Here is a 14,486-nt window from a genome sequence, read left to right as displayed (position 1 = left end):
AGTGGGGTGTTGGATTGCAGTCAGCTGCCGGCTGCTGGGTGGGAGGGTGCCATGGGGAGGTAGCGGTGTTTGGGAGCGCTGGGGATGTTGGGTGGGGGGGAGAGTCGGGGGGGACAGAGTGGATCCTTAGATATTTCAGAGGGAGGCAGAACTGGGGAGGATCCAATGGGTCATGAACCGGGAGGGTTAAAAGTGGATTTTTGCCAGCTGCAGACAACTCCCACGATCTGGGGTAACAAAATCCTTGGGGTCACTCCCTCAAGGCCCATCAAAACCAGGCTCACAGCACGTGAGCCGACGAGCAATTTGTGGAACCTCTCGTCTCAGGATCACGGGGATCAAACCAGAGCTTGGGAGGAGACATGGAAGGAGGGAGATGGGGCAGGGGGTGTGGGTTGAGCATGCATTGACATCCCCCCATCTCTTCCTGGGAAGGGGAGTCTGTTCCATTCAATGGGCCAGGTGGTGGGGAGTGCGGAGGGGCTGATCCTCAGTGGGTCACACTAGCTGCCCGCCAGACTCACCAGGGTGTGAATGCAAAGTCTTGGGGGACCAAACTGTAGGGGACACCCCTTCCCTGAGTCCCAAATAGACAATGGTGTAGACCAGAGGTGGGCAAACTACAGCCCATGGGCCACATCTGGCCCGCGGGATCCTCCTGCCCGGCCCTGAGCTCCTGGCCTGGGAGGCTAGCCCCCAGCCCCTCCCCTACTGTTCCCCCTTCCCCCGCAGCCTCAGCTCACTGCACCACCAGCTAGGGTGATCAGATGTCCTGATTTTATAGGGACAGTCCCAATAACTGGGGCTTTTTTTTATATAGGCTCCTATTACCCCCCATCCCCTGTCCCGATTTTTCACACTTGCTGTCTGGTCACCCTACTGCTGGCGCAGTGCTCTGGGCGGCCGGGCAGCGCAGCTGCAGACCCGTGGCCTGACCTGGTGCTTTGTGCTGCGTGGTGGTGTGGCTGGCTCCAGCCGAGTGGCACAGCTGCTTGTCCTGGTGCCCGCACCACCAGCCAGCAGTGCTCCAGGCAGCACGGTAAGGGAGCAGGGAAGTTGGATAGATGGCAGGGGAATTTGGGGTGGTGGTGGTCAGGGGGCGGCGGGCAGCAGTCAGGGGCAGAAGTTCTGTGGACAGTCAGGGGACAGGGAGAAGGGGTGGCTGGATGGGGCAGGGGTCCCAGAGGGGTTGGATGGGGCGGATGGACACTCCACCCTGGTCCTGGGGGCAGACTCTGGAACCCAGGCGACTGAGGACAAAGCCAGGGCTTGTGACTTGAGCACAGGGGGCGGGGCCCACAAAATAGTTCAATGATAATACACACGGTATTAGCATAGGGGCGTGGCCAGACACGATGGAGGCGTGACCCTGAGAATAGGAGATTTGGTCAATGATAATATGGGCGCGGTATAGGAGTGAGGGCGTGGCCATAATTGATGGGGCGTGGTCCTGAGAGCTGGGGGCGTGGCCTATGATACTATGGCCATTCCAGACCCTAGCCATAAGTGGCTAATATAATAGAGATGAATGGGCGTGGCCAAAAGTCCAGGGGCGTGGCAAAATGGGAGTGCTTATAGATGTGTTCATAAGGGCGTGGCTTTATATCAGGGGCAGGGTCTTGTGTATCACGTGATCTCCGGGGGTCCGCCCACTCCCCTGGGTTGGTCCATCTTTCTGCTGGGGTGGGCTTCTCGAGGCTGTTCCATTCCGGGAAAGGGGGTGTCCATGGCCCTCTCCTCCCCCCAGCTACCCTAGTCTGGCTGTGCCTGTCCCGTGATCCCCCTCCCTCGCTTGGTTCCATCCCCGTCCCCCCGCCCTCCCCCTAACATGGCCCGGTCCAATTTTTACGCATTGCAGGTGAGCAGCGTCCAATCAGCGCCGCACTCTCATCCAGCCTCCGCCTCCGGGCCAACGGGAAGGCGCTACACATTGGTGACGCGACACTGGCATGTGTTCCTGCGCGGGGAGAGAAAATAGTCCCCGGGACGGGGCGTGACGGCTGCGTCCGGCGTCCACTGCAGGCGCCTCCCGCTCCCCGTCCTGCTGCGGCGGACCTGGGGGCGGGGCCAGAGCCGCGAGTGGCTGGCGGAGGGGTCTCGGAGAGGGGGTGACGGTGAAGCGGTTAGCGAGTCCCGGCTGGTGCTGGTGGAGCTTCCCTCCCCCACCTGCTGCTGCCGCCGCCGCCGCCGCCGCCCGGAGCCTCCTGCCGCTGCGAGCCGGACCCCGCCATGGTGAGGGGGGGCAGGGAGGCGCCTAGGAGGGGAGGGGGGTGCAGGGCTCGGGGAGAGGGGGGGTCAGAGGCTCCAGGGAGGGGGTGCAGGCTCGGGGGGGGCTGGAGGGGGGGTGCAGGGCCAGGGAGGGGGGGTGCAAGGGCTCGGGGTGTGGGCTGGAGGGGGGGTGCAGGGCTCCAGAAGGGGGGTGCAGGGCTCGGGGGTGGGCTGGGGGGCGAGGCCTCCAGGAAGGGGGGGTGCACGGGCTCGAGAGGGTGGGGCTGGGGGGTGCAGGCTCCAGGAGGGAGTCACGGAGCTCGGGGGTGGGGCTGGGAGGGGGTGCAGGCGCCAAGGGAGAGAGAGGTGCCAGGCCAGGGATGAGGGGTTTGGGGGCCCTGGTGGGAGGGTTTGGGACTGTTGGGGTGGGGGTTAGAAGGGGCTGGGGTGGGCTGTCTGTTGGGGGGTTCTAGTTTGAAGGCTGGGTGTCAAGCGGGTGGGCGCTGTCTGGCTGGGGGGTGTAGAGTTGGGAGCTGGGTTGAGTGGGGGTGTTAGAGGGGCTGGTCCTAGGGTTGAGGGGCTGGCGGGTTGGAAGGAGGGGGTTGGGTGTACTGCTGGGTGGAGGTGCAGCTGGGGCTTGTTGGTGTGTACGGCTTGGAGGTTGGGGGTGTCGGACAGGGTGGAGGGGTTGGTGTGTAGTTTCAGGCTGTGTCTGCGAGGTGGGTGGAGGGGAGGGTGTCTTGGGGGTGGGCCAGTTGAGCTAGGAGTTGGATGGTACAGTGAGAGGGGTTGGGGTGTGAGGAGGAGGGGCCGGGTGGGCTGTGTGTTGGGAGTGTTGTGAAAGCCGGGTGTGTGGAGAGAGATTAGGGATGTTAGGCAGAGGGTGTGGAGAGTCTGGCAGGTGAGTTGGGGCATGGGAAGGTTGGCGGCAGCACTTAAGGGGTGTCACAAGGAGACTAAAGGGTTGTAGTGTGAGGAGTGTGGAGGGGGAAGATCTAGGGAGTTTAGAAGGGTTTGTACAGGGTGGGTTGGTGGCTGGGGTCCTGATAGGTAAGTGTGGGTGACAGGCTTAGGGGATCTGTCTGTCTGGATCTGTGCAACTTGGAGATGTAGTGGGGGTGCAGTGACCTGGTGGAAGCTCTTTGGCTCAAGGGGGAAGCATTTGGAGGTTTTGGGGGGGGATTAGCTGGAGAGTGTGAGGCTAGGATGGCTTGAGGTTATGGGAGGCAAGGTGAGGAGTGAAGGGCCTGGAGTAATCGGAGATGTGTGGGTTTGGAGGTAAGTGAGGGGTGAGAAGGAGCTCTGAGGGAATGGGGTTAGGGATATAGGAACTAAAGATTGTGAGTGTTTATGAGGGAGACAGGACTTTGAGGTGTGTGGAGTGGGACCATCTTGGTGTGGGTTAGATGTGCTAGGGAGTTGGTGGAGGAACTCCCAGAGCTGATGGGAGGAGGATCATGGGGTTGGCAGTAAAGTCTGAGTGGGAGATGACTTTGGGGAGTTCTGTGATGGCTAGAGAGAGGGATGAGGTGGGGTGTGTGGCTGGTGTGGTCGGATGGAGATGGATTTGAGGATGAGTGGTATGAGGGTGCAGGAGGGCCTTGCTGGGGTTTTCAAAGTTAGGGGGAGGGTGCCTCCTGAAGGGTTGTGGGAGAGAGAATCACTGATTTTGGGAGCTGGAGTGTCAGTTACAGGGAGCAGCTGACCAGGTTTTTGGTTGAAGCGCCCTGGAACTCGTCCTGAAGGAATGTGACCTTGGCGTGTGCTGGAGAGGCTGCTTAGGAACTTGGTAACCTAGGGCTCGCCAGGCTGGATCAGACCAGAGGCTCCAGAATCCTGTCGCTGATGGTGTCCAGAGCAGGGTACAAGAAACTCAGTGGGTAGCCCGTAGGAGAGGGGAGACTTGTTGGCTGTGGGAGTGCTGAGTGGAGAACAGGAAGCTGCAGTAGGTGATTCAGCATGAGTAAGGAGTGGAGCTCAGCTGCAGAGGAGAGAAATTCCTACCTGAACAGGATCTTGGAAGGGAAACCCACTGAGCAAGCACCCAGATGGGCATGCCAGGAGGAGGTTAAACTTCATGTCCAAGAGATGGAGGCTCCTCCTTGGGGAGGAGGATGGTTAGGATGCTGAGCTCCTGCTGGGTGGCAGATCCTGGTGCCACGTTGAGCTTTGGTCTTTTGCCTTGTGAGGTTACAGGCCCTGCCAGGATCAGAACAGTGAAAGGAACGGCCATACTGGGTCAGACCAAAGGTCCATCTAGCCCAGTATCCTGTCTGACAGTGGCCAGTGCCAGATGCTTCAGAGGGAATTAACAGAACCCGGCAATCACTGAGTGATCCATCCCCTGTCACGCAGTCCCAGCTTCTGGCGGTCAGAGGCTTAAGGCCACCTGAACAGCATGTGGTGGTGTCCCGGAGCATCCTGGCTAACCGCCATTAATGGGCCTGTCTTCCGTTAACTCATCTCATTCTTTTTTGAACTCAGTTATACTTTTGGCCTTCACAATATCCCAAGACAAGAAGTTCCACAGGTGGACTGTGCTTTGTGTGAAGCACTTCCTTTTGTTTGTTTTTAAACCTGATGCCTATTAATTTCATTGGGTGACCTCTAGTCCTTGTTATGTGAAGGGGTCAATAACACTTCCTTGGTCACTCTCTCCACCCCAGTTGTTTTATATATCGGTATCGTATCCCCCTTGGTCGTCTCTCTTCCAAGCTGAATAGTCCCAGTCAATCTCTCCTCACGTGGAAGCTGTTCCATACACTTAGATCATTTTTGTTGCCCATTTCTGTACCTTTTCCAGTTATATATTTTTTTTTGAGATGGGGCAACCAGAACTGCAAGTGATGTTCAAGGTGTGGGCGTACCAGGGCTTTATACTGTGATGTTCACTGTCTTGTCTGTCCCGTTCCTAATGGTTCCTAACATTCTGTTCGCTTTTTTGACTGCTGCTGCGCACTGAGTGGATGTTTTCAGAGAACTAGCCACAATGACTCCAAGATCTTTCTTGAGCGATGATAACTAATTTAGATCCCATCATTTTGTACGTAATGTTGGAATTATGTGCATTTATATGCATTACTTTGCATTAGTCAGCATTGTATTTATCTGCCATTTTGTTAGATCCCTTTGTTTCGTTGCAGTCTGCTTTGGACTTAACTGTTTTGAGTAATTTTGTATCATCTGCAAACTTTGCCACCTCACTGTTCATCCCTTTTTCCAAATCATTCATGAATATGGTGAACAGCACAGGTCCTAGTACAGACCCATCTGGGGCATGCCACGAATTCCCTCTCTCCACTGTGAAAACAGACCATTTTTCCTACCCTTTGTTTCATATCTTTTAGCCAGTTACCATGAGAGGCCCTTCCCTCTTATCCCATGAAAGCTTGCTTTGTTTAAGAGTCTTTGGTGAGGGACCTTGTCAAAGACTTTCTGAAAGTCCACATGGACTCTATCTACCGGATCACTCTTGTCTACCTGTTTGTTGACCCCCTCAAAGAATTCTAATAGGATTGGGGAGGCGTGATTTCCGTTTACGGAAGTAGTGTTGACTGATCAGCCCTTTTTTTTCTCTGATGGGGTGATGCAGGATCTCTTCCTTTCCCCAAAGCCCTCCAAATTCTCTAGTCTCTCCCTGCTGCAGCAGGACAGAGTGCTGCTTCCAGTACTGTGGAGCTGTGTAATGACCTTCCACCTCTATGGATGGAGTCTTCTCATTCACACCAAGCCATGTGGGGGAGGAGTTTTCTCCCCTACAAACTGCCTTCAGCTGTGGCTGCCTTTCCCTTTCTCAGTTGACTGGTGGATATTCCTGCTTAACGAATTAATCCTTGCTCACTGCTCTTTCCTTTCCAACCTATGTTTCTGGAGCACCTTTCATCTGAGCTGTGTCTTACAAGATGTGCCTGTCTCATCACAGCCTCAGCAATGCTTATGCAGTAGAAAGACGAGAACTCTCTCCTACTGAAATTGCAGGGGAGTTTGGGGAGGTTGAATAACTCTGCCTGGTTGGAATTGGGCCAGGATGTTGGGGCTAGCATGCAGTCTCTTAAGGAAAGTGCCTTGGGATTTTTAGTGACTGTATGGGCATCGATTTCACCCCACAGTTGAAGATACCTTTGCCCCCTCGATGCCCGCCTGATGTCAGAAATCTCCATCGCTGCTCTGTATCTTCCCTGGAGGGTTCTCATGGCCTGATCCTGCATTCGGCTCAAGCTTGGGTGGCTGCAGAATTCGATCTAACTTTGGGGAGTGACAGTCCCCAAGCTAACGAGCAAAGATGAAAATGTCCAATGCCCTGTGCTAGTCCCCTGGCATGTGCTTAGGCCAGTGCCAGAAGTGGATGGAATTGGGTAAAGATTGGAGCAACTTGGTCCTGTAGTTGCTTCTCTGCCTCAACATGATTGCCCTCATCTGACCCACTGTGGGGAGCTGACCCCCCCCCATCATCCCCTATGGCTGGGAAAAATACTGGTTTGCACCCTCCCTTCACTCAATTTTAGAAGTGCTCTATTGTCTTGATTCCCACCCTGGCTGGCTGCATTTCTAGTGGGTGCTGCTTCCCAAACGCCACCCTGGGGCTTTCTGCGGTGAGCCGTTCTCTGGAGCAGGGCATCGCTGTCCCAAGGGGGACGAGGCTACTAGAGACCTCCCTCTGGCTATTGATTTGACATGTCTGGATACTATGGTGATAGGCTGCAGTATGAAACCTTCATTGCTGCTCTGCTCCACCCTTGGTGCTGAAAGGCCACAAGCACTGCACTGTTCTCCCTTCCTTGGTGCCAGGGATTAGATGGCATTCACAATGGAGCCTCGTTAATTTCGCCATTTCTAGTCGTTTTCATGCGGTTGCCTCTGGGTGCTGCAGTTTCCAAAATTGCAGACAAAGCTTGAGGTCCGAACAGGCCTGTGTGCTGAAATCCTATTCCCCCAGTCTTGTCAGGAGCTTTTTTCAAACCCTACGTTTTAGGGCTCCAGCAGCTTTGGTGTCCTCCTTAGTCTGGATGCGGGCACGTGTGGCTCTGCAAAGGGGTGTACTGCCGGCGTTACTGCCATGGTATGGTTGTCTCTGGAGGAGAGCCCATGGGTGCTTGGGACTGGTGGCATCCTTGCAGGCTCAGGAAGCTTAGCTAGGCTGTCTGTTAATACGCTACCCTTCCCTGATGTCTCAACTCAGTGCTCCTTAGAAACTCAGGGGTAGGCAACCTGTGGCACCTGTGCCAAAGATGGCACGCGTGCTGATTTTTTCAGTGGCACTGGCTCTGCCGGGGTCCTGGCCACCGGTCCAGGGGTTCTGCATTTTAATTTAGTTTAAAATGAAGCTTCTTAAACACTTTTAAAACCTTATTTGCTTTTACATAAAACAATAGTTTAGTGAATATATTATAGACTTATAGAAAGAGACCTGCTAAAAAGGTTAAAATGTGTGACTAGCACATGAAACCTTAAATTAGAGTGAATAAAAGAAGACTCGGCACAGCACTTCTGAAAAGTTGCCGACCCCAGGTATAAACCCTACTGAACTAAGGCTCCTGTGAAGCCCATCTTGGCTCCATCTCACACATGGGGCCAGAGGCTCGTGCGGTCTGTAGTGGAACTGGAAATACACTGGCGGTATTGGCTGTGATAGCGGCGGGGGTTCAGCTACCACCCTCGAGTAGCACCTGCCCCCTTGACTTCAGTGCTGAGGGGTTGGGGCAGCGTACGTTGGCCCTGGGAGACAGTAGCCTGTCAGGAATGGCTCTGATGATCATGGTTTCCGGAACAGAGATGAAGGAATGGCTGGGCTGTGGGGAGCTAGGGCTGTCCTCCCATTATCCTAGAGGTGGTGCTCTCAAAGCAGGGGGTGGTTATGTTGCCACCACCTGAATCAGAGAGGAGGGCACCACTGAGGCCTGTCAATCCAGCCCCCTTTGCCAAGAGCTGTCTTCTCGATGTAGTAACAACCGACTGTTTCCGTGCCCCGGTGACTGACTTCTCTCTGCTCCTTCTAGGCCGACCAGCTGACTGAGGAGCAGATAGCAGGTGAGTCCTAACCCCCCCCCCCAGCTGAGTGTTTACTGTAACCGTGGCACTCTAAGGCTCTGTGTTGTGGTGATCGCCCCCAAGCCCAGGGCTCAGAAGAATGGGAAGGGAACCCAGTACCCACAGCATCCCCAAGTGCAGCTCTCCTCTCTCGTACCCACTGGGGACATGGGCGTGTAGGGCCGGAAGAACCAATCCAGGGTGTTTAGCTGTTCAGTCTAAACGCAGGGGAGCCCATGTAGAATGAAGTGGGGTGAGCAGCTCCCAACACACCACTTCAGTGCAGAATCAGTCGAGCTGCAGTGACCCCTTCCTTTCTCCTCCCCTTCCACCTGTGCTGTGGATGAGCAGGGGAAAGGGAGGAGTCTCCAGTCTTGCTGCAGATGCTGCCCAGTGGGGTATGAAGATGACTTTTTGGGGAGTGGGGTGGGCCATGCTCCCCACAATGCAGGACCGAGCATGCTCCAGGGCGGAGGCTAGGTTCTCCACTGTGTGTAGGACTTTCAGGTGTAGCAGTGCTCTGTAATTCTGCCAAGTCTTTGCGCTCATGGCTGCAGCATTTAGAGCCCCACTCCTGGAGTTCACCTCGTGACGTGGAGCTAAGGATGGTAGGCACAGAGGGGTTCTGCGGCTGGGGCATGAATACGCAGATAGTAGATGAGATTCTCCACCAAGCGCTACCTGGAGGACTATGCCCCCGGCTACCTGGAAACCTATTAAACACTTTAAGACATCTTAAAAATCTGATTGATTAAAATCCTGTCCCTGCTATGAGTAGCACGGAAGGTTGGTTCTAGTCTTTCATTAATGACCATCTGTTTCCCTGGGCTTGGTGTGTAGCCGGCTTTGCAGTTCCCCCTCTTTGTGGCGGTCGTGGAGAGAAGCATGTCTTAGGGTTTTTGGCAGCCTGCAGACTGGCATCGGAGACTGCTTAGCTCTTACAATGGGCCACGTTTCTGATCGCTGTCCTATGCCCGGGGCATCTGGGCTTGCCCACCGCAGCCTCCGGTCATTTGAGTTTAGCGGCAGCATTATCCCTGGCTAATTTCGTTGGAAAATTCAAAGCTGAATGGGACCAAGCAAAGAGGCTGTCTGTGGGAGATGACTGGGGAACGGGTTGGACACAGGAACGCCAGGGTGACACTTGCAAGAGCGGGTTACCCCGCTGGCTGGTGCCCTGGTGCCCCTGCTGATAGCTGTAATTTAGCTTCTTGTCAGTCCTTTAGCATTAGGCTCTCTAACCATCCATAGGCTGAGGAGTGCTGGTGACCTCCCCTCAAGTGGCCTAACTTGACCAGCATAGGAATCGCCAGCCAGGGGACCAGCTCGTCCCGTCTCTGGCAGCAGCCAGCGCACAAGCTGGGCCCCTCACAACCATTCACTCTCCTTTCAGAGGCTCAGCGGGACGATGCAGATTCACTCTAGGGTCAGACTTGGCATGGAAAGCAGTGGTGAGGGGATGGGGGTGGGGAATTCATGGTTAAGGCACGCTGGGTATTTTGCCTCTGAACAGCCGCTCTGCTGCGCCTCTCATGAGCCGCTCGGCTGCTCCCTGCTAGCCACCGAAGCAGGCTCAGCAGCTCTGCTGTGGAGAATCCTTGTTAACCGAAGCACTGACAGACGGCGGGTCTCTCCCTCCTGCAGAGTTCAAGGAGGCTTTCTCCCTGTTCGACAAGGATGGGGACGGCACCATCACCACCAAGGAGCTGGGGACGGTGATGAGGTCCCTGGGCCAGAACCCCACTGAAGCGGAGCTGCAGGACATGATTAACGAGGTGGATGCAGATGGTGAGCTGGAAGGGTGTTGAGCAGCCGAGGGCGCTCTGACTGGTGGGGAGCGGAATGGGAGGGGCTGGCGGCCAGGCACAAACCCATCCCACCACCTGAGGTGCTGGATGAGGCATTCTAGGTGCTCTGCCTGACTCATGCATCCTGGCTTGTCCCAGTGGTGCTGTGGGGGCAGCTGTTCCTGGGTGCCCGTTGCCCTGGTCTGGCAGGCTTCCAGAGGTAGCTTGCCCCAAGGCCGGTGCCTGCTGCTTGCAGCTGTTCCTTGGGACCTCAGTCCGGTTCCACAGCGAGTCACTTCAGCTGAGAGGCCCCTGCTTGAACAGCCCATGGGCCCAGAACTCCTGTCCCGCTCTTAGGGGTGGGTCCCACCAGAGCATGTGGCCTGTGCTGCCTGCTCTGCGAACAAACAGGCCTTCAGACTCCAAGCCGGGCCTGGCACAGCCTCTCCCTTATCCCCTGGTGCTTTTCACTAGCTCATCAAATCGGCCCCCCGCTAGTCCCCTTCACTCAAAGGCAGCACTTCCTTTCCAGGGAACGGCACCATCGACTTCCCAGAATTCCTGACTATGATGGCGAGGAAGATGAAGGATACGGACAGCGAGGAAGAGATCAGAGAGGCATTCCGGGTCTTTGATAAGGTGAGCACCTGTCTGGGAGGTGGGGGGCGGGGCGTTGTGGATGCCAGACTCACTGGGCTGCCACATCTGTGGTGTGTGTGGGTGGGTGGAGGGGAAGGGGAGCACCTGTACTGAGCTAAATCCTCGCTCCGTTGCCCCCGCCTCGCAGGATGGGAATGGCTACATTAGTGCTGCAGAGCTACGCCACGTGATGACGAACCTGGGAGAGAAGCTGACCGACGAGGAGGTAGATGAGATGATCCGAGAGGCTGACATTGACGGAGAAGGGCAGGTCAATTATGAAGGTGAGTCGGAGAGGGCTGCTAAGATGCCTGACCCTTTACACCTCACCTGTCCTACATAACCAGCCACCAGGGCTATTGTCCTCAAGGGTCCGGCAACCCAACGGTCCCCTGCAGTTGAGCACCATTGACCTGACCTGGCCCTGGATGGTACAGTCCTGCTGGCTGAAAAATGCCTCAAGAGGTCTGCGATCCCAAACTTATCATGCAAATGCATGTCCAGAATGAGAGGACTCTTGTAGCTCTCAGCTGCTGGCACTGCTGTACAACTGTTCCAGCTGCCGTGTTCCACCCTAGACGTGGCTGCATTTCTGCATTGAGTGAAGGTGTCAGAGAACCTGAGCACTGAACTGGAACTTGGGAGTGCTGGGTGCCAGTCCCAGCTCAGCCACTGGCTTGCTGGGTGACCTTGAGCATGTCACTTCTCCTCCTTATGCCCCCACCCCCATGATGGGGGCGAGGTTGACCTTTTTGAAGTGCTGTGTAAGGGCTGTGAGATCTGACTGGCCGAGAGGGGTACCCTAGTTCCCTCGTACCCGGGAAGTGCTTAGCTCTCCATCCCCCACTTTCAGACAACTCTGAGCACATGGTCTCCCGAGCCCTTTGGGGAATGAGGTAAATAAGCTGTTCCTGTAGCTGAGTCCACCCTTTCCTCCCCATTCATAGATTCTAAGACTGGAAGGGACTTTGAGAGGTCATCAAGTCCGGGCCCCTGCCCTCATGGCAGGACCAAATACTGTCTAGCCCATCCCTGATAGGCATTTCTCTAACCTACTCTTAAATATCTCCAGAGATGGAGATGCCACAACCTCCCTACACCAGTTTATTCAGTGTTTAACCACCATGACAGTAGGAACTTTTTCTAATGTCCAACCTAAACCTCCCTTGCTGCAGTTTAACGCCATTGCTTCTTGTTCGTGTCCTTAGGCTAAAGATGAACAAGTTTTCTCCACTCCTCCTGGACACCCCTTTTAGATACCTGAAACTGCTATCATGTCCCTCTCACTCTTCTCTTTTCCAAAACTAAACAAACCCAATTCTTTCCGCCTTCTTCATAGGTCCTGTTCTCTAGACCTAATCATTCTTGTGCTCTTCTCTGGACCCTCTCCAAATTCTCATCCACATCTTTCTTGAAATGTGTGCCAGAACTGGACACATACTCAGTTGAGGCCTAAACCGCGCAGAGTAGAGCGGAGAATGACTTCTCAGTCGTTGCTCACGGACACACCCTGGAGAGGAAGGCAGAGTGGGGATGCGATCCTGGCTTGCTGATCCTGTACCCTGCATCTCCTCCCTCTCTCCCTTCTCTCTCTCTCGCAGAGTCGTGCACGATGCATGACGCAAAGTGAAGGCTCCTGGACGGGCGGCTGGCGATGCCCATTCTCCTTCAATACTTTGTGTCCACACATCTCTCTCTACTTAAGTAACCTGGTTCTTTCAGCAAACTCCAATCGGCTGTGGGGAGAAATCTGACTAAGCAACAAAAAATTTACTTGCCCCACAAACTGCATGATTGTGCCCTGTCCCTCCTTCCCCTTCCCCTTTCTCGTCCTCTCCACCAGCCATCTCTCTGGCCCTAACCAAGCGCGTCCCTCCACCCCCCCGCCCCCCCCCAAGAAATCTCAGCCTTGCAGATATCTTTAGTTCCTTTGGGGGGTTCTTTGTTCTGCGGACGGAGCTGGCCGGTGTCCCAGCACGCCGCGGCGAGAGCAAACTTTAACCATGTTGCATGCATCTGGCACTGTGGGTCTGTGCATTCACCCCGCGGCCTCAGAGCGTCTCGCCCCTGGAAACGACAAGAGGAAGGGAAGCCTCTTGTCTCGTCTGTTTTTTTAGAAAGGGGGCGGCGAACGATCCCAGAGACTGGAGTGTGGGTTCCAGAGACCTTGTCGCGCCATCCGGGGGGAAAGGGGGGCAGAGGGGGGTTTAACAGCCCAAAAAAAAAAAAACTTAAAAAGAAATTGGCTCTTGACACGTGATCCTAAAAGCAGGACTAGTTTCTCCTTGCTCGTAGCCCTGTACAAACTGTAAATGTACATGCGATGTTTCCTAAGCACCATCCACCTCTCCAAGCTGCTGTGTAAATATTGGTGCTAACCCATCCAGTCCCCGCTCTGCACAAGGCATGGCTGCTTTCTGCCTGGCCAGCGCTAGCGGGCGGGAGGGGATTGGCGAAGACCCGCGGCGAGCGCCAGCTGCCAGTGGCTGGGTGGGCATCACCAGCGCGGCCCCTGTTCTACCTAATGACCTGCCTTTGCTTTCTTGATGTCTGTGCTCTTGTTGCTAAGCCCCTCCTCCTTGCCTGGCCAACCCGCCGCGGAGAGCATGAGCCGTCAACTTGCTTCTCTTTATTTTTAATTTTGTAAAAGTTTGGGGTGGGGGCGGGGCGCTCAGAAAAAAAAACAGCCGCATTTTTTCCCGCTTGGCCCCCCGGAAAGCAGGTGCTTGAGCGTGCCCTGTGGCGGAACCGGGGCTGTGAGCGGAACCGGGGGGAGGGGACGCCTGTTGTGAGAGCTGGGGCGCAGGGCTGGTGGGAGCGAGGCTGTCTGAAAGCGGGCGATGTTGTGTTCAGTTCAAGCTGTGAAAATAAAACTATATCAATGTTTTCCAATAAAATACAGTGACTACCTGACGCTGCTGAATCTTGTCTCCACCGCACCCCAAACCCTGTCTTCATCGTGCCTCAGTGAGAGGGGCCTGGCTTTAATTCAGCTTTTCTCCTGGCCACAGAAATTCCCTTCCTAGCTGGCTCTGGTTCCCGGCAGACTCCCTGGCCGGCTGGAGAGATAGGAAAGCAGATCTCAAGCGGACAGCCGCTAAGGCCTAACAGGAGCGATGCTTTGCTCCTTTTTTCTACGCCTCTAACTCCCATAGAAACTCTTGGTGGGAGGTTTCGGTGAAGCCACAAGGGCTGTTGGACCACAGGTCCCTCTCTTTTCTTAGGCTGGGTATGTCACCTCTGATTTCACCTGGGGGGGGGCACAAACCGTGCATGCGCTCCCGCTAGATGTGTCTTCCGTTTAGCAACGGCTTCTAGAAGTTTGCAGATTGTGGGATGTACCCTCCCCAGGAGGCCATGGAGGAATGTTTGCACGTCTCTGAGTTACGATTTTTGGTGGCACCTTACCAACCCAGCCACGCCGCGTAGCCCCCTGAGGTGAGTCAGGGGGGTGGACTGGTGCTCCCACCCAGAGCCCAGCTGCCAGGCCCTGGCCTGAGCCCACCTGGCATGACTGCTTTAACTTTAATACATGCCCCCCAGTTTGATGACTTGGGCAGTATATGAAATGTGGTGTCTGCCTCAGGATTTTTCTTGTGTGCCCCCTGCCGAGAGCTCGCCTCCCCCAGTTAGAAGACCGCTGCTCTGGTGTGTGTCACCATGTAGAAGATGTCACATGAGGCAGGCAGCGGGGACCTCTGGACTGGGGCTCGAAGCTCAGCTCCCTCTGAGCTGCTGGGTGACTTCTGTGTCTGTTTCCCTCTGGCTTCCCTTTGCTGATTTAGAGTTGAACACATGGGGCTGTTCTGTACCATATGTCGGCTG

General features: G+C 55.4%; 1 protein-coding gene across 1 annotated transcript; it reads left to right on the top strand.

Annotated features, from left to right (window-relative positions):
- The first annotated feature begins 1,995 nt into the window (after nucleotides 1-1,995).
- CALM3 (calmodulin 3) lies at nucleotides 1,996-13,574 on the top strand. Its single transcript, XM_032797935.2, has 6 exons — nucleotides 1,996-2,232; nucleotides 8,205-8,235; nucleotides 9,880-10,023; nucleotides 10,555-10,661; nucleotides 10,810-10,945; nucleotides 12,263-13,574. Exons 1-6 carry the CDS (start codon nucleotides 2,230-2,232, stop codon nucleotides 12,289-12,291), a joined length of 450 nt encoding a protein of 149 aa, XP_032653826.1. The 5' UTR covers nucleotides 1,996-2,229; the 3' UTR covers nucleotides 12,292-13,574.
- The last annotated feature ends 912 nt before the right edge of the window (nucleotides 13,575-14,486 follow it).

The sequence above is a fragment of the Chelonoidis abingdonii genome, chromosome 11 (genome assembly GCF_003597395.2).
Source record: "Chelonoidis abingdonii isolate Lonesome George chromosome 11, CheloAbing_2.0, whole genome shotgun sequence".
Taxonomy (NCBI): domain Eukaryota; kingdom Metazoa; phylum Chordata; order Testudines; family Testudinidae; genus Chelonoidis; species Chelonoidis abingdonii.
The sequence above is the reverse complement of the archived record's forward strand: the minus strand, read 5'-3'. Positions and strand labels throughout refer to the sequence as shown.

What these genes read in the sequence shown, in the direction of transcription:
- CALM3 (XM_032797935.2), top strand. An exon ending in TAACGAGGTGGATGCAGATG is followed by an intron (nt 10,024 to 10,554) that starts GTGAGCTGGAAG and finishes CTTCCTTTCCAG; the next exon opens with GGAACGGCACCATCGACTTC. An exon ending in AGGGCAGGTCAATTATGAAG is followed by an intron (nt 10,946 to 12,262) that starts GTGAGTCGGAGA and finishes TCTCTCTCGCAG; the next exon opens with AGTCGTGCACGATGCATGAC.